We start from the raw sequence: 20,109 nt of genomic DNA on the forward strand, positions 1-20,109 counted from the left end.
CATGCTGAACCATATTACTGAAATAGATGGCACGGATACATTTATTTAAGGATATCTTGTTTAATTGAAGAAAATAGAATATTCACAAATGATTTAAAAAGCAATTCTTTTCAGGAGAGTTGCACTCCACAATGGCTTTTACTAACTGTTCCATTATAATTTTTTTTTTTTAAGGATACTCCAGGGAAACCGGATTCGATCCATTACCAAAAAAGCCTTCACTGGTTTGGATGCATTAGAACATCTGTGAGTAGCAGGAATTTAGTTACCCTAAAGGCAGTCTGAAATGGTTATCTACTTATATGTCATGAAAGGTAACACAAACTAGTACATAATTTTGTTGGTATCCTCTCAGTACAATAAAATATACACATCTATCCTTTGTCCTTTGTCTACCTACCTACCTACTTGTCTGTCTGTGTATCTATATGAAAGTATAAGTGTACAGGTGCATATTTCTTTTGCCTTTAAGGGCATTGCTATACATCACTTCGGGGTTTTCTCTTAGTTATTTCTCTCAAGCAGTGGTATATTTAATTTTTTTAAAAAACTACCATTTATCACACACCTACTGCACATCAGGCATTATGCTAGGTACTTATTTATATTTTCTCATTTAATCCTCACGAGAAAACTATTTAATAGCTACTGTTATCTTAATTTTTAAGTTAAGATGCAGTGGCTCTGAGGGTTCATTGATTCCATCGGACAGTTAAGGAGGCAACGCACATCTTAACGCTCAAAAAAGACAATCCCTCCAGTCCTGGAGAGTGACAGGAGAGTCTGAACACTACTTTGAGAATTTTGTTTATTGTTACTGTTGTTTAATTATAAAGCATACAACCCGTTTTTCCTCCTTTATTCTTTTTCTCACTGTCTTTTGCAACTAACCTGTAAGTTAGCAGCTGACAGAAGCAGGGCTCAAACGAGGGCAGCCCCTGCTCTCATAGCAGCTCTTGCCTTCACCTCTTCTGCCCCCAGTAACTCCTGGCACACATGTCTGAAATGACACTTAGGCACTCGAATATTTTCAGGCACTAGGAGCACAGCCTTGATAGGAGTCAAAGCCTGCAGGAGCACAGAGCCAACCAGCTTCTGATAACCGTGGGTGCACGTGTATGTGTTCAGTGGGAGTCTGAAGCAGCAGAGTGTGTCCACCCTGACTATTAAGGAATGCTTATAGCCAAAAGTTGTATTATCTGTTAACCTGGACAAAAGAAGTTATCATGTAAGATACACATTTGCTTGGTACCGTCACTGGTGCCGTGTGTTTAGCTGTTAATCTGTGCACCACCATCTTGCCGTCTTCGCAATGACTCATTGGTTGCAGGGAGCTCTGGATCGCCAGCCACGCCGACGGTGTAGCAGGGCAGGTTGTAGGGGATAACTCTGCAAAGCGTCATCTGGAAAGGCGGGCCAGTATTGCTGGGCTCACTGAAACAAATTATTTTCAAAGGGAAACTAGCCAAAAGGGTTTGTCATCTGACCCATTTCATTTCTGGGAAAGTGGAGTTAGTGGATCCGTGGACCATGAGCCTCTGCTTCAGTTTCCTAAACCTTCGTGACTCTCTCAGCCTCTTTCTCTGCCCACGTTTGGGACCTCGATTCTGTCTTCTGTTGCCACTTGTCTCATTCAAAATCCCTTTTCTCCACCCTTTTAAAGGAAGACAGAGTAGTAATCACTGTGGAGAGGACTTTAATCCAGAGCGCTCATAAGCACCAGTTAAAAATAAAGCCAGCCCAGAATATTGTCTCATTTTATAAATGTCCTGCCTGAAGTGTTTGTTGGTTTGTTTGTTTTAGTGAGAACCTCTTGTCTGAACACCTACCTGTCTCCCCATGAGTGAGTTGTGTGTGACAGAATAGGCTAGTGACTGAGAGCATAGGTTTGGAAATTGAAAATAATTGAGTGCAAATCTTATCTGCCCCTTTCACGCCAAGCCAAGGTAGTTATACCATCTGCTTTTGGGTCGATGTGAGAATTAAATGTAATAATATGTAAACGTAAATCACTTAACATGGTTGCGTATCACAGAAGGTATTCTATACAGGATGGTTTTTTAAAAGCATAATTACGAGGAATTTTATTTGTGCATTTAAAAGTTACTAATGGTTACTAATTTGAATAATAAGAAGTGTAATAAAATCACATGGCAGAACAGCTTAGGCCCTTAAGAGTCAAAAAACCTGTATGTGGTGATATGAAATCTCTCTCACCGTAACAGAACCTGCCTCTGATGCAGATATCCTTGTTCTTGAATCCAGGCTTCCTAATGAGTTCTAGTCACCCCCATCTGTGCATCTCAGCACAGAGAGTATTTTTGTGGCGAATGGCGTGGGCAGCGTGGGCCCACCCTTTGCCTGAAGGCACATAGTGACCATAATTCCCTCGAATGTATGTGATTTGCTTGCTTTTTCAGAGACCTGAGCGACAACGCAATCATGTCATTACAAGGCAATGCATTCTCACAAATGAAGAAACTTCAGCAACTGTAAGCTTTTCTTTTCCTTCCAAGAGTTTCACATAAAGCATGGAGGGGGAAACTGACGTGGGGTGGATTATCCTGGATTATGTATCTATAGAAAGTGTTTGGCACATTCATCACATCACTTAACTTTTGTTACCAGAAAGCAAGAGGAGTTGGTTTTTTGTTCCCTTTGTTGAAAAGAGGAATTTCTTTTTCTTTCTGTTACAAATTGGCGGTTGAAATTTGTGGGACCTAGTACAGTACAGTGCCTCATCACAGTAACCAGTTTTCAGTAGTAAGGTATTTTTGGTGTATCAGCACTTCTGTCTCTGCTGGTCAGTAAGAACACCACCACCAACAAAAAAACAGTGCGAGTTCCATGTCTTGCATTTTAAGATGGACTATAGAATATTTAGTCCATGGGATGTGTGTATTTGGTTTCCCCATTCATTGCTTTGTTAATATTTACTTGAGTTTAGTTTATACTTGTAGAAATCTGCATTTCGTACAAAACAAATTGAATGTAATTACTCTCCTCAGGCACTTAAATACATCAAGCCTTTTGTGCGATTGCCAACTAAAATGGCTCCCACAGTGGGTGGCGGAAAACAACTTTCAGAGCTTTGTAAATGCCAGTTGTGCCCATCCTCAGCTGCTGAAGGGAAGAAGTATTTTTGCTGTTAGCCCAGATGGCTTTGTGTGTGGTGAGTGGAACTATGGCCTTTGACTTTTTTATTCATTCTTCTTTTTTTTTTTCTCCCAGTTGTCCAAATAATGGACTTCAATAAATGTATGTTCCCTTAATAAAGCTCTTATTTCTGCTGAGGTAGATGAGAATGGATCTGTAGCTTGCTGAGGACCACAGTTTTACTGATGGAAAGAAAAATTTTTTCTGTAATTTATAAAATTGGCATCAGAGTGGTTGGGTAGAAAGAGAATGATGTTGGATCTTGGGAGAACTGAAGGATAGTCACAGCCCTGCTACTTAACTGTGATTCCCTGAATCTCAGTCTTCACATCTATGAAATGGGAGCGCTGCTCTCTGCTCTCTGCTCTCCCCAGTTCCGGGGGTTGTTGAGAGGCTCTTGTGAGCTCAGTGAAGAGACTGACTTAAATCCTGTGCAGATGCTGTTTATGGTGAGTAGAAAGAGAAAATTATTAGCTAGTGATTTATAGTCTGCCAGAAATTTTACTATTAGTGGGTAAAACATTACAAGTAACAGAAAGTTTGAGTTTATTGTAAATAAATGTAAGGTCCATTGTCTTAGCATCTAAGCATCTCAGCGTTAGAAATTTGCTTACCCAACTTCAGATAGCAGATCTGGATCAAAAACCCAAGTTTTCCTCTCTCTGGTGCCGTCTTCCGTCTGCTGCACTGCACTGCCGTTTACTATTTGCTGCCATGGAGACCTTTGGAAAACTGAATGTGCGTACAGAACGTGAAATCAAAACTTGTTTGAATTTTAGTATGTGTGTTAAGATACTGCAGAACCTAATTCTACGTTGGCCTTTAAAATTTTATTTAAAACTGCTTTGCCTAGGATTGTTTAGCTAAGTGCAAGAAAACCATATTTTTTTTAGGTTGCAGCATTAAGTGGTCCCAACAGTTTCTGGAAATAAAACATCTGATGTAGCTTTTGGATCTAAGTAAGCATTTGGCATTCATCTGTAAGGGCCTGAGCTATTCCTTTTCCATGGTCTTGATTTCTCAGTTCTGTAGTCTTCGAGATATGAACTCTCTATTACTTTGAGACACACACACACACACACACGCACGCACGCACGCATGCACACACACACACACACACACTTTCCCATATCTATATAGTACCCATAGATTTTTTACCAGATGAGAATTTTAGAATTATCACACAGAAGAAGAAACTATCTTGATTACAGCATGCAGGCGTGGCATTGGAAATTACCTGCATTGCAGTTGTCAGAGGGTCCCCCATACCCCATTCATAAACACACACACACACACACACACACACACACACACACACACACACACACACGTAATTTTTTTCAGAGCACCCAAGTAATACATTTTGGTTGCTTTAAGATGCTTCCTTCTAGGTTTAGACCATCTCTGAGAAACTGAAGTTCAAAAAGGTAACTTTTCCAAAAAGTAACAGAGAACTAAAAATAACTGTTTGAAATGAAAGAGTTGCTTAGCTGTAATTATAATGTAGCTCTGACAATGTGGCACCGCGACCTGATGGACTGTCCACTCTAAACTCCAGGCTGGAGCCAGGGGCTCACAGGGAGCTTGAGAAATGCTTTTCCTTTCACTACAGGATTGTTTTTTCCTGCTCTACCTAAAAATGACTGGTCTTTTTAATGAGTTCTATTTTTGGTAAGTGGTGTTAATTTGCTGCCTTTAGTGGTATTGATTATCATTATTGATGTTCGATTTCTTAATTTTTCTGCTTATTTATGAAGAACATGGGGAAAAAATGCAGTTCCTAATAGCATTTCAAGATGATCCATGAGCCTGGAAGTGTCTTAACCGATTTCTTCTTGTATTTATGTTAAAAAAAAAAAAAAAAAAAGCCAAGAGGTCTGCAATAAACTGTATTCCAATATATCAGTCTCCTCCCAGTTAATGATGGATAAATAGGGCTCAGTCTCTAGTTGAAATGAATGAATTACTTTATAAACTCTCTCCCAGTCTGTTATTTTCAACACTGGGACTGCTGGTCCATCTGTGAAACATACACAGAGGGTAAAAACCTAAGCCACTGTTTGTTTTGAGTTTCTTGGTGTTCAGATCTGAGTAGCATTTGGACTCAAGCTTAAAACTGTTTTGTTTCCTCCTCTCCATTTTGAACAGATGATTTTCCTAAACCCCAGATCACAGTTCAGCCAGAAACACAGTCGGCAATAAAAGGTTCCAATTTGAGTTTTATCTGCTCAGCTGCCAGCAGCAGTGATTCCCCAATGACTTTTGCTTGGAAAAAAGACAATGAACTACTGCATGATGCTGAAATGGAAAATTATGCACACCTCCGGGCCCAAGGTGGGGAGGTGATGGAGTACACCACCATTCTTCGGCTCCGCAGTGTGGAATTTACCAGTGAAGGGAGATATCAGTGTGTCATCTCCAATCACTTTGGTTCATCCTACTCTGTCAAAGCCAAGCTCACAGTAAATAGTATGTGATCTGACTTTTCCTTTTGCGTTTAAAGATATGTTTTAGAAACATATTTCTCATTTCCTCTCTTTTTCTTACTGCTAACCCTATCCTCTGCTCTTACAGTTCTCCACCTAACCCTTCTCACTCCACAAGATTAATAGTCTTGGTTAAGCAAGCAGTTTTTGTGTTGAAGACCCCATACTTAGCATGGTGGGTAACCAAGATGAACCAGACACTTTTTGCTCTGTGAGAGTTCACAATGTACTGGTCTGATGTGGGAGGCCATGAAGTGTAGAGTTAAAGGATATCACCTTTTTTTTTTAAATGAAGTATAGAAAAAAAAAAATGAAGTATAGTTGACTTACAATACTGTGTTAGTTTCAGTTGTACAGCAAAATGATTCAGTTATATGTATTTTTTTCAGATAATTTTCCATTATAGGTTATTATAAGATATTGAATATAGTTCCCTGTGTTATACAGTGAATTCTTGTTGCTTATCTATTTTATGTAAAGTAGTTTGTATCTGTTAATCCCATACTCCTAGTTTATCTCTCCCTTTCCCCTTTGGTAACCGTAAGTTTGTTTTCTGTGTCTGAGTCTGTTTGTTTTTTATATACATATTAGTTTATTTTTTAGATTCCAGATATAAGTGATAATATTTGTCTTTCTCTGTCTGACTTCACTTAGTATGAAATTCTCTAGGTCCACCCATGTTGCTGCAAATGGTAATATTTCATTCTTTTCTATGGCAGAGTAAATATTCCATTGTGTATATGTACCACATCTTCTTAAACCAGTTATCTGTTGATGGGCACTTAGGTTGCTTCCATGTCCTGGCTATTGTAAATAGTGCTGCTATGAACATGGGGGTGCATATATCTTTTTGAATTAGAGTTTTCATCTTTTCCAGATATATGCCCAGGAGTGGAATTGCTGGGTCATATGGTAGCTCTATTTTTAGTTTTTTAGGAAACCTCCATACTGTTTTCTATAGTGACTGCACCAATTTACATTCCTACCAATAGAGAGCACACCACCCTTAGCTCAGAGATCTGGGTTTGAACCCTACCACTCCTACTTACAGCTGTGGAACTCTCAGCAAGTTACCTAACCTCTCTGTGCCTCCTTTTCCACATCTTTCAGTTAGGAGTAATAGTACCTACCTTATAGAGGTATGATAATTGTTAAATAAAATAATTTGTGTAAAGAACTTAGCAGAATGCCTGGAATAGAGTAAGTGCTCAGTAAATGCAGTAAGCTTTAGCTGCTGTTCATAAAAGTGTCTCATCCTGTGCTTTGTGTGGCAGGTAGACAGTTGTACAGTTTAGCATTTAATTGTTTGTATCTTTCATGGTAGAAAATATGATTCATTAATGCATTCATTCAATAAATGGTTGCTGAGGCCTGACACATCGAACAAAAAATTGTGAGACAAAACACATGTCTAAAGTCATAGAATGTTAGAGCCAGGAGGGACTTAAAAAAAAAAGAAAAGATGGTGTGGTCAGGGTAACAAAGAGATAAACTCATTCGCCTAAAGTCTCACAGGTAATTATTGAGGAAACTAAAAAGCAACTGGAAAATAGCAGAAAGACCATCAGTCTGAAGCTCAGGTGACCTGTTTCATCCTGACTCCATCATTTCTGTACCTGTGTAACCTTGAGGGAGTACCTTAATCACTCCATCTCATCTTGCAGTTGGAAATAACCCCTGCCTTACTATGTCAGGGACATTCATAAGTATCAAAAAAAAAAAAAAAAAGGGAATGAAAATGAACCTCTCAAACTCCAGAATGCTAATTGCCCATGTTGTGTCTCTGATTTCAGTGCTTCCTTCGTTCACCAAGACCCCCATGGACCTCACCATCCGCGCTGGGGCCATGGCACGCTTGGAGTGCGCTGCCCTGGGACACCCGGCCCCACAGATAGCCTGGCAGAAGGACGGGGGCACAGACTTCCCGGCCGCGAGGGAGAGACGCATGCATGTGATGCCCGAGGATGACGTGTTCTTTATCGTGGACGTGAAGATAGAGGACATCGGGGTGTATAGCTGCACCGCTCAAAACAGTGCAGGAAGCATTTCTGCAAATGCAACTCTGACTGTCCTCGGTAAGTGGATATTTTCAGATTTTGTGATATACGTTAGTCTTAAATATACCAGCTCACCCAAAGGCCCTAAGAAGCTGTGAGAAGTTGTGTCCGAAGTTGAGAGGGTGAGAGACGATCATAGGACACTGCCCTTTCCTGGAGGGGACAATGGCTTCTCAGAAGCTTTGAAGTCGCGAGTGTGTTACATCTTCAGGCCTGTGGCCAGTGAAATGAATCTGCTCCCTCCCATGTGAGGAGGGGGAAAAGTAAATGCTTTGATGCTTTCCCTTTTGCAGGAGTCACCTTTCTCTGCTCTTTCCGTCATGCAGTCTCTACCAGAAGTCTTAACAATGTAAAGAATATAAGAAAATAAGTGTATAAATAGATAGAAAGGGCCCTAACTTTTTTCTCAGCCTCCCATAACCACTGTGGAAATCTGAGTTCATCTTTTATCATTTACCTAAACAGATGCTTTTTAAAAATGTGAGCATGTTAATCATTTGTGTATCTTTGAAAGAGTAAATCAGAGTAACCTATGAACACCAAATAATAAAAGTAAATTATTTTCAGAATTTTAATATAGGCTGGGACATCTAGCACTAGGAAGTTTCCCTTTAAAAATGTAAACATTCTGATTTTTTTCATCCATCAACACACAGTTGTGCTTGAATTTATTTTTATACATTTTCTAATTCTAAAAAATGTCTAAAATGTTTTGCTTTGCCCCACTTCCACCATTCCCCAGCCTTGCCAAGAGTGAGACAGACTGAGAGAAAGGAAATAGTAAATATTATCCTTAACTGATGTTATAAGTAAATGACAGCCAAATGATAAAATGAAATCCCAGATGCTGTATACGTGTGTAGGGTCTTAAAGAAGCATGGGCGTGAGGTTGTGGGAGAATACAGTTTTCAGCTCCCACTTGAATAAATTTAAGCACGAGGTCTTATGCTGTGCGAACCCTAATTTCATGTCGGAGATTAAAAACATAACTTGTCATTTCAGAGACGCCATCATTTTTGCGGCCCCTGTTAGATCGAACTGTAACCAAGGGGGAAACGGCCGTCCTGCAGTGCATCGCGGGAGGGAGCCCTCCTCCCAGATTGAACTGGACCAAGGATGACAGCCCTTTGGTGGTCACTGAAAGGCACTTTTTTGCAGCAGGCAACCAGCTGCTAATCATTGTGGACTCTGATGTCAGGGACGCCGGGAAGTACACATGTGAAATGTCTAATACTCTGGGCACCGAGAGAGGCCACGTGCGCCTCAGCGTGATCCCTACCCCCACCTGCGACTCCCCTCAGATGACCGCCTCGTCACTGGACGATGATGGATGGGCCACCGTGGGCATCGTGATCATCGCGGTGGTTTGCTGCGTGGTGGGCACGTCACTCGTGTGGGTGGTCATCATATACCACACACGGCGGAGGAACGAAGATTGCAGCATCACCAACACAGGTGTGTCAGCAGAAGCCTGGCACAGGGTGCAGGAGTCGTGTCTGTGCTTATGGTCCCACCGTGATTTCCTTCTGAGTGTGTGTCTCACAGTCTCAGGCCGTGTCACAAGGGTGACTCATTTGTTTCAAAGCTGCAGAACTACGGTTAGCTAAAAATAACACCCTGGCCCAGAATAAAGCTGATGGTTAAAGATGAGTGCTTTCTGTCAAAACCTCATCAGAATATCCTGTTGGCTATGAGAGACGATCCAAATCACAGTGTAAACCAGTCTGACCCTGTCACAAGCTGGTGATGGAGGACCAGGAAGAGCCCTTCAGTCATGAGGCTCACACCGTGCCGTCGTTTTTCGTTTTGTCATGTGTGCATGTGTGTGTACAGGCATCTAGGGAAGATTCTAGTTATTGGTGGGAGAGGGGCTTTGACTTATATGTGCAAAACTTCTACATCAGTGAATAATACTAAGTTGGGAATATGGCAGAATTCAAGCTTAATTCAAAACCTTAGATACGCTCCCATGAAAATTACCTTTACCTTTGTCAGCATTTGTTGTTTTTGAAATTTGGGAGGAATATCCCACAGGCCATAAAGTAGAAAGTCAGCTCAGGTGCCCCAGAGCAGCAGAGCCCTGGTTTGCCTTACATCAAGGTTTTGCAAGAGTCGACTGATGTGATTTGAACCGAAAACCAAGCAGAACGTACCGTTCATCAGGGAAGCCCCTGTGGCATTTACGATCATTCTTGGTTAATGGAATGCTGTTGTTTGATTCCAGATGAGACCAACTTGCCGGCTGACACCCCGAGTTATTTGTCATCTCAGGGAACATTAGCTGACAGACAGGATGGGTACGTCTCCTCAGAAAGTGGAAGCCACCACCAGTTCGTCACTTCTTCAGGAGGCGGATTTTTCTTACCACAACACGGCAGTAATGGTACGTGCTTAAAATGAACGTGGGCTGTAGTTGTTTTGAAATAACCCAGTGGAAATTCAGATATAATATTAATTTTCACAAGAAATTGATACCCGCATATATGGAGGGCCCTGGCCCAAAATCACTAGCAAAGCTGAAATTAAATAGTTATGCCCTTCTCTTAAATACTAGACAAACCTTTGTTTCTAGCAATAACAGAAGACAAGTAGGTTAAATAAAATTTAATTCCACCAGGCGATGTAATACTTCCTTTACGTTGTAAATGTTCTTTGGCCCTGGGTGTTCTTCTTACTTAAATGACATTAACTGGTTTCATGTGTGGTCTTAAAAAGTCAAAGGATTTAAAATCGTTCTGTTAGAGACATCTAATACTGACTCTCACTTTAAGAACTGTATTGTTTAAAGAATAATAAGGAGTCAGCATAATACAAGGGCATCAGCTTGGTTCAAGACCCACTTCTGACATTCCCTGCGTAACCTTGGGCAGCTATGATCCTTCCCTATTAAGTTGTTGTGAACATTAAATACAATGATAACAGAAAATGACACATATTAAGGGCTCAGTAACTAGCAGCTAGTGACATTATTCTCAAACATCTTACTATCTTTTCCCACAAGTGTTGATTGAATATCTGCTCTGTGATGGACTCTGTAGTTGGGAGGGAAGAATATTTGTTTTCAGTTTCACAGTTTAGTCAGTGGTGAGACAAAAAATTCCACAAATAATTGCAAAGTGTTTGGCAAGGCAGTGATAGAGGGTATAGAGATAGAAGATTTGAGCAAAAAAACTGTAGTCCCGGGCTTCCCTGGTGGCGCAGTGGTTGAGAGTCTGCCTGCTGATGCAGGGGACACGGGTTTGTGCCCCGGTCCGGGAAGATCCCACATGCCGCGGAGCGGCTGGGCCCGTGAGCCATGGCCGCTGAGCCTGCGCGTCCGGAGCCTGTGCTCCGCAACGGGAGAGGCCACAACAGTGAGAGGCTCGCGTACCGCAAAAAAAAAAAAAAAAAAAAGCTGTAGTCCCTGTTAGACTCATTTGGCTGCAAAGAGCAGAGGCCCAAGCTTATTCAGCTGGAGCAGGGTTTACTGAAAAGATGCTTACAAAAGTCTAAAGGGACAGAACTGGAGCATAGTAGTGCCATGTTGCCTGGATGCTGGGGCTGGAGATTGGCCCCCCCTCAGAGCAGCCCTAGAGGCCACTGGCATTACTGAGTCACATTCTGCACACTTGCTTCTCGCTGAGACCACCACCCACCCTCTGAGTGCCCAGTTCTTGCTGCCCAGGTACATGGTCCATCGTGGCATCTCTCACCCTCATGATGTCTCTTGTCCTTCAGCTGCTGTGTCCGCTACTAACCAGCATATCATTTCTGGGTCATTTAGCTGAGATACTCATGGATATGTTTTTGTTTGTTTGGCCGGGCTCATCTTTGAGCTGGCCATTAAGAGGTCATTGGTTAAATGCCAATGCCTTATACTGGTCATCAGTGACTTTCTGGAGGAAGCAGGCAGTGCTGGCGGCATCATGTGGTTCAGACCATGGCTGCTTCAGCTGCAGTGTCCTTACACAGATCAGTGTCTCTTGGAAACTAGGTGGGGCCAGCAACGAGGTTAGCTCCAGTTCAATGGTTAATCAAGTCCTCCTTTAGTAAGATACCACACATTTACGCAGTTACTAATCCGTAGGCATCAATAAATTTTGAAAAACTCTACCATAAATTTCTACAGTGTTTCCTTTGTATAATAGTCTATCTAAACTTTTCATCTATAAATATGGAAACTGTCAGAAGTGGAGAGAGACTGTTGAATGGTACTTGAACAAAATTGATTCAGTGACTAAGATGTGGTTTTTAAAGGGACATGCCACATTGACAACAGCAGTGAAGCCGACGTGGAAGCTGCCACAGACCCGTTCCTTTGTCCCTTTTTGGGACCCTCAGGCCCTGTGTATTTGAAGGGGAGTGTGTATGGCTCAGACCCTTTTGAAGCCTATCATACAGGTATGTGGTTTTCTTATCTGAGTTCCGTTTCCTGGAGAGACCTCCAAAAGCATTAACTCTGTCTCCGGATATTGTCCCCAAATTTAAAAGGTTGTGGTCCTGACCCAAGAACAGCTTTAATGGAACACTTTGAGTCCAGTTACATAAAGAAGAAGGAGGGCTACCCGTGTCCTCATCCTTCAGAAGAATCCTGCGAGCAGAGTGTCAGTGATACAGGATGGCCTTCCCATGTGAGGAAGTTACTCAGCTCTTCTTACTCTCAACACGAAGGACCTGGAATGAACAACTTATGTCTGAACAAGTCTTCGGCAGATTTTAGTCCAAGTCCAGAGCCAGCATCGGTTACTTTGAGTAAATCTTTCATGGGTAAGTTTATTAAATTATTAGACACCTTGACTCAGGACCCACATTCCAAGTTGCATGCAGGAGAGCTATGAGAGCTTTGAATGCCAGACTGGTGAAAAGTAGTTTTTGGTGTCGTTTTTTTGTTTGTTTTCCTTTTTAACGATGCTGTCGTGACATTGTGTTAGTGAGTATCTTTGTTTCTAAAAGCAAAGGCAGATGTGCGGATTTTACTTGATTATGTATTTAATCCAGCGCTAGGCCTTAGGAACTTTCTGGGCAACTCTGTGTGTGGCATCATCTAGAAGACAAGAGTTTTGGAAGTGACTTAGGAGTGCAGTTTGTCAGTCATGTGGAAAAAGTGGTTTTGGGCTACAACAGCCTTTGGGGTGGAGTTGTGTGCACAGCATGACTGTGGTTTGGGATGTCTGGTGGCTTATAACTGAACTCACAGTCAAAGGGCAGACGGCGTCCTACCTGGCAGCAGCTGCTCATTAACCAAGCTGGACTACTTCCCGCGAAGGAGACTGTCAGAGCCCTAAAGCCCTCGGTGGTGCTGGTGGACACTGGCAGGCGCTGAGGTTCATCTGTGGATTTTTTAGTCTAGTGCAGGGGGACGATGAGATGGAAGAACTGAGATCATCTTTTCACTGCATGGAAATACGGAAACATTAACCACAACTTTTTTTTTTTTAATAGAATTTTAAAATACTTTACCCAGCTTTTAAGAAATTTCATGTTTTGTCATGGTATCATTATTCATATTCCTTTTTGAAAAAATGAAAATAATATCTTTTACATGACTGAGGCAATAATTTGAGTCAATGGAATAATAATTTGCTACTAAGGAAGAAAGGGCAAGACATACGGGTTGTTTTGAGAGAAATGTGCTATACTCAGGAACAGTTGACTTGTACGTTACTATCCAAATGCGCTTTGTGGAGAATTGGGGGCTCTCAATTAATACAGCTAGGACTCGGGAGAACTTCTGTTGGGGAACTTCATTGCTCAGTGATGAATGTTACTGTAAGTCCTGAGACGTGGTAAAGAAGGGCTGCTTGTATTCAGTGGATGTGTGTATAAGAGGAGCACACATGCCCTCAGCTCCATTCTGTAAGGTCTTTCTCCATAGCACAGATATACAACCATACACCTGAGTCCCATAATGTGGACTTGTAGAACGTCCGTGGGGTATTCACATTCATGGGGGAAGATGCTCCTTCATTTGAAATGCATTTTGTTGATTGCTCCGAAAGGCCCCATGTGCTCAAGGGGATTCTTTCTTTCAGGAACGTTTGGAAAGCCTCTGAGAAGACCTCACCTGGATGCCTTTTCAAGCTCTGGACAGTCATCAGATTGTCAGCCAAGAACCTTTCACTTGAAAGCTCGTTCTTCCCCGAACTTGGACTGTGAGTCAGAGGAAGATGGGAAAGAAAGGACAGATTTTCAGCAAGAAAATCACGCATGTACCTATAAACAGACCTTAGAAAACCACAGGACTTCAAATTTTCAGTCTTATGACTTGGACACATAGACTGAACGGGACCAAGGAAGAGTTCTAACATACTACCTCAAGTGGACTTTTATTTAAAAGAGAGAGAATCCTATGTTTTTAAGTGGAGCTATGAATTTTAAAAGGATAAAATGTCTTATTTATACCAATGGACCAAAATTACAAAAAGTTATAAAAATTTTATACTGGGAGTAACTTTCATATAAGAATACCTTTTAAAACTATTTTACTATTTTATAACTTTGCTTTATGCAGAAAATATCTTATGTAAATTAATGGTATAAATCCATGACTATTTTATGTATTTTTATAATGCCAGATTCCTTTTTATTGAAAATGAGTACTAAAGCATTTTAAACAATAACTGTCTTGTACGTTTTTTGAATAGAGGTCACTTCATTTTAGTTTGCACATTACATTTAATAAATGTGTCATTTTGACCCCAAGCCCCATCTATACGAGAACAATCTTCATTATTTTCAACACATTGTAGGCTTAGTGATTTCATATTATGACGTCTCACGTTGGTGAAAATTGCATTCAGCACGTTAAAATATGAACACATGATTGTTCTTCGTACCTCCCAGGGTGGTTGTAATATAGACTCAAACCAGGGAGCTCCAGAGATCTGAGGTACACTAATTTATTTCTAACTCTACACATGAAAAGATGTGTTGTCGTCCAGTGTACTGTCGTACAACCACCATTGCTGAAATCACTGCTCACGCCACGTTTCCTTAATTATAATAATGCTTTATGTCGTCTAATGCTTTGTGCTTTTCCAAATAGTTTCACATCCACCATCACTTTGATTATAACAAGAGTGGTTTATTTCGCATTTCTATAGTTAAAATGTCTAGAGCAGATGTGGTGTTCATCCTCTGTTCCAGGTTATAATGGGATGCTGGTGGAATTCTTTGCTGTGCTTGGCTTTCTCCTGAATGAGCAGTTCTTACAGAAAAGGTACGCTTAAGCTATTCTGCAACATTCTTGAAGAATTAAAATATTTTCCTAATTTGGTCACCACAATTCTACTTGTTAAAAACTGAGTATCCAATCTGTTACTTAAACGTATACAGTTATTTAAAATACTTGTTTTAAGCAGTATTTAGGTGAAAATATCATTACATGACTGGCCTATATACACATACAAAAAAGAATATAGTCATTTCCAAAATTAAGTGACATAGTTTGAAGTAATTGAATGAAACAAACATTAAGTTTACTAATTCAGACGGTGAAACTTTTTTTTCCCTTATTAGCACTGAAGAAGTTCATATAGTACATTAAACTTTAAAATCTACTAACCTGTTGAAGGTGTGAATTTATGTCATTGTCAGTTCTTTGAACTAAATTACAAGCATGTATTAGAAAAGCAGATTCTTCTCGGAGGGTTTGTTGGGGGTAAAGTTTTCCTATTTAGTGAGTTTAGAGCTTTGTTGTTTGTGAGCCAGAAGCCTGGAACCCAGATTGCAGTAAGATTTTCCTCCTTTAATTTAGACACCAGAGTCCAAGACAGGAAGTTGATCCTTCCTGGGACCACCAGTGACTAAGAGCAGAGAAGTGATTTTGTATGGTTTGACTTTATCATATTGCTAGATCTTCCAAATCGTGTTAATTTGTCTTCATTATTGCCAGATGTGATCCAGGCATCGATAAGGGGTCTACGCAAGGATTAGGAACTTCTTTTAAAGGATTTAATTTTTCCGGACTTAAGCGCAAAGGTTTAAATCATTAACACCTGAAATTCAAATGTTAGATTCACTCTACATTAACGTGATTTTTCTTTTACTTTTCTTGTGTGCTGAAACTTATGGATGACATATAATCTTAGCTGTCTGGAGAAACAGTGGGAGCTTTGCAGGAAAAGAATTTGCAGGAAAAGAATATCTATAATTTTGAGACTCCATATTGAATTAACAAAGTGAATCTAGTATAAGATATCCTAAAATAACATAGACTTAATTAAAAATGTAGATAAATATCAAATCACTTGACTTATTTATGAGAAAGAATGCTTACAATTTTCAGTTTGATCTTTCTGTGCTTTGTGGTACAAGACTTCTTTTACAGTGTATCTTAATAGATGTTCACACAACTTTTATATATTTTCTCTCAATTCCACTATTGACACTAAATGATGGGATAGTTATTGTGTATAATCTTACCTGTTTTTTTTAAGATATTGGGGAATAAATATTCCTTAATTGTGGTAGGCAACGTTTTATAAAAATTCAATTTCTATGAAACATCACCATTTATTTTCAGTTAGAAAATAACCAAGAAAGAAAGAAAACCAAAAAAAGAAAGAAACCAAAAGTTATTTCTCAGAGTAAAGCCAATGGTAGTTACCATTTTAAAAACTTGATAGAAAAAAGAAGGGCTGATTTGGTATTTGTACACACTTGAGGAGTTTTAGTCCTCTTGATTTAATGTGATAAGGAGTACTTTACAACCAATATTACAATAGATGTGCTACCCTGGTATTTTTCAAAGAGAGTGAGAACCAAATGTCATTGCAAAATGCCTGCTCTGTCTCTCCTGCTCTTGGAATCTGCAGTGATTGGAACTGTGTAATGGGATAATTTAGAACTCACTATTTTTAAAGACAGCATTCTTTTAACACATTGAATAACACAATGTCCTGCCAAAGAAGCTATTAAAGTCTTCAGAGAGGGGTACGGTTTCTTCATGAATTGAATAGCTTCAATATTCCAGAAATATCCCATTTCTGGAACTTATCATTTCTGTGGGGCATTTCTTAAACTAACGTATAGAGAGTACTGAACAGTCTCGAGAGGTTTCAGATTTGACCTAAAATGGCTCAGAGGTACTTTAGTAGGTATTTTCTTTTAAAAGAGAAGAGGATTTGCCCACAATATTTATACTGAATTATCACAATATTTGGGGCCATTTGGTTTTTGTTTTGTTTTGAGAAATGTGATACTGGTAGGGTGTCTTTTTTTTTTCTTTTTTTTTTCTTTTTTTTTTTGCTGTACGCGGGCCTCTCACTGTTGTGGCCTCTCCTGGTGCGGAGCACAGGCTCCGGACGCGCAGGCTCAGCGGCCATGGCTCACGGGCCCAGCCGCTCCACGGCATGTGGGATCTTCCCGGACCAGGACACGAACCCGTGTCCCCTGCATCGGCAGGCGGACTCTCAACCACTGCGCCACCAGGGAAGCCCGGTAGGGTGTCTTTTAATAAAGATGTTCGATTTTACCTGAGGCATACAATCAAAATAAAACATACATAACAGTCTATTATAGATTGAAAGGTATACAGTTTATTGAATACATTCTTACCATTGCAAAAATTTCAAGTTCTTTTCCCATTTGTATTCTATTTAGTATCAAGGATCTGAATTCTATATCCTGAATTCCATATCCTACCATACAATGATTGATACCTATGAACACAGAAATTATATCTACTATTCACCTGTAGCTTTTTATTAGAATTATTTTTTTAGTTAAAGAATTTTTAAGAGTACATTTTAAAGCATAAGGCAAAGCAATTCACGACTGTTACAATTTCATTCTTGGATTTCTTCTAAAACTACTTTTTTCTCCTGTCTTTATTGGGTTTCATGGTTGATTTGGCCTTTAAAGAACAAGTTTAACTTTTTTCTTAAATCACGTTTGAATATAACACCTAGTGCCTTCATTGTTTGGCAATACATTGAGAGTACTGTCACTGTTTTGGTGGTTATTGTGGTATCTCTGCATATGGCTCTTTTCCCCCACTCATTACAGAGTGGGAGAAAAATAATAGTACAGAGTAAAACTACATATAACAGATATACATCCACACTTTTTAACGTATCATCTAGAGCTATCTTTTTTTTTTTTTTTTTTTTGGCAGTATGCGGGCCTCTCACTGTCGTGGCCTCTCCCTTTGTGGAGCACAGGCTCCAGACGCGCAGGCTCAGCGGCCATGGCTCACGGGCCCAGCCGCTCCGCGGCATGTGGGATCTTCCTGGACCGGGGCACGAACCCGCGTCCCCTGCATTGGCAGGCGGACTCTCAACCACTGCGCCACCAGGGAAGCCCTAGAGCTATCTCTTTAAAAAAAATTTTTTTTAATTGAAGTATAGTTGATTCACAATGTTGTGTTAGTTTCAGGTGTACAGCAAAGTGATTCGGTTACACATATATGTATTTATGTACACATATATATATTCTTTTTCAGATTCTTTTCCCATATAGATTATTACAAAATGTTGAGTATAGTTCCCTGTGCTATACAGTAGGTCTTTGTTATCTATTTTATATATAATAGTTGTGTATACGTTAATCCTAAATGCCTAATTTCTCCCCCCCAGCCCCCCGCATATGGCTTTATTTTGACCTATCTACAGCTCAGAGTTGGAATTTGGTAACAACACACCGTCAGTTGTCAAACTTTTTTATGTATTTATTTTGCATAGGTGATGTGAAGTGATTAAAATGATACTTGTCCCAATTACCAGTGGGACAGGAAACGGGTTCATAAATAAATTCTTATCATGCAATGTGTTAAATGCTATGGGTTAGTAGGGAGCCTGTCACTGGCACCGATTTCGTCTAATTCTAACTGAACTACCTCGATGTGTTACATGCGCTCACTCAGCATGTCCTAGAACAAGCTGATTACCTGGTTTTTCCACCTGCATCCCAAAACGATTCCAGATGGGGCACTCCCTTTTTTGTTTAATCATCAGTCATCACCATTCCTGTTGTTTTCCACCTGAATTTTCTCAAAGCTGTTTATATCTTCCCCCTTATCCCATTGCCATAGCCAACTTCAGACCCTTATCTGTCTCTTGCCATGGTGTCTTCTTGTCCCTTGTCTCTCTCTCTGTTTCACTGTTACCAGAATTATGTTTCTAAAATAGATCTAAATGGGTCACTTTTCTGTTTAAAACCTCCGATGGCTAAACTTTCAATCCTAGTTACAGTGTATAAGACCTTTTACACACTGATCCCAGCCCACCCTTCAAGCCATGTCCCCTCCCCACCCCCCAACTCCCAACATTTGTACACACAGTACCTGTGACCAGCCCCTATGCCCCTCTGTGGCTTTATTTTGACATATATACAGCTCAGAGTTGGAATTTGGTAACAACACTGTCAGTTGTCCCTGTGCATATTTTATCTTTGGTTCAACAGTTTTTGAGGGACTACTACACTAGGCGCTGTCTTAGATGCTTGAGCTGTAATACCATTAAAACAAATATTCTTCCCCCCAAAAGCTCCTGGACAGATGACAGAAATACTACCCTGAAATGTTTTTTCTCTTATCTGGCAGAATCCAGCTCCTTTTTCAAAACCAAGCCTTTCCTTTTACCCCGAGCACAGAAACTTCTTCCCTTAGGACTTTCTATGAACCATGGTGAGAAAAACCACAGGGAAGCTGTTAATTACAGAGCCAGCTGTGATGTCATTGTACAAGAAATACTAAGAACAGTTAACTTGTATGTCAATAGGACATTTTCTAGGAAGAAATAAAGTAAGTTAAAAGATCAGTGGATTTTTTTTTAAAAATCACCAGATGTTTTGGTCTATCACTCATCAGGAAAATCAACTCACATTCAGTCTATTAAAGGTCTACTAAAGGTAAACAGGTGGCTAGGTGTGTCATAATAAAAGATATTAATATGATCAGTTAATTAGTGGATGTGATTTGCCTTTCTTATGACACAGCTGATCACTGCTCAAAAAAACAATAAAAATAAAAAGTGCTGTTGCCCACGCAGCATAGTTCTTTTGAGTGGCCTTATAATTCACATATGTTACATGGATGCTAATATCTAAGAAACTACGCTAATAATAATAACAGCAGTGTAGGAAAAGAAAAGCCATTAAATCTGTGCAAAAACTCCTTGTGATCAAAAGTTAGAATTTTCTGCATAATATTTAAAATGTATAGTTATACATTTATAACATAAAAACTTTATTATTGACATTTATTTTTTTTAATCTGAAAATGACTAGCCCCTAGACCTCCCCTTATTTTCCTCATTGAACCATAATTATAATTGAAGCAATAGTTTTCAGGCATTATGCATTAGGCATCACAGGGCAGTGTGATACCTAAGAAAAGGGAAACAAATGAGGTGAGCCCTACGATACCAGGTGAGACCCATGTACTAGGCGTTAGCACAGGAAGAAAATGGAGCCAGCCATCTATCTGGGGG

General features: G+C 40.1%; 1 protein-coding gene across 4 annotated transcripts in view; it reads left to right on the top strand.

Annotated features, from left to right (window-relative positions):
• The window catches only part of LRIG3 (leucine rich repeats and immunoglobulin like domains 3), a 46,804-nt gene extending 32,557 nt beyond the window's left edge, over nt 1-14,247 (top strand). The window contains exons 10-19 of one of the 4 annotated variants that reach the window (XM_079936342.1): nt 175-246; nt 2,421-2,492; nt 3,009-3,172; nt 5,305-5,625; nt 7,436-7,717; nt 8,702-9,154; nt 9,924-10,082; nt 11,936-12,079; nt 12,170-12,445; nt 13,711-14,247. In XM_079936342.1, coding sequence (XP_079792468.1) covers nt 175-246; nt 2,421-2,492; nt 3,009-3,172; nt 5,305-5,625; nt 7,436-7,717; nt 8,702-9,154; nt 9,924-10,082; nt 11,936-12,079; nt 12,170-12,445; nt 13,711-13,955 — 2,188 coding nt within the window. In that variant the 3' untranslated portion in view covers nt 13,956-14,247. The remainder of the gene's footprint in view (nt 1-174; nt 247-2,420; nt 2,493-3,008; nt 3,173-5,304; nt 5,626-7,435; nt 7,718-8,701; nt 9,155-9,923; nt 10,083-11,935; nt 12,080-12,169; nt 12,446-13,710) is intronic. The other 3 variants (XM_079936343.1, XM_079936344.1, XM_079936345.1) reach the window with 3 other exon arrangements.
• The last annotated feature ends 5,862 nt before the right edge of the window (nt 14,248-20,109 follow it).

Source organism: Stenella coeruleoalba (genome assembly GCF_951394435.1).
Source record: "Stenella coeruleoalba genome assembly, chromosome: 11".
Taxonomy (NCBI): Eukaryota; Metazoa; Chordata; class Mammalia; order Artiodactyla; family Delphinidae; genus Stenella; species Stenella coeruleoalba.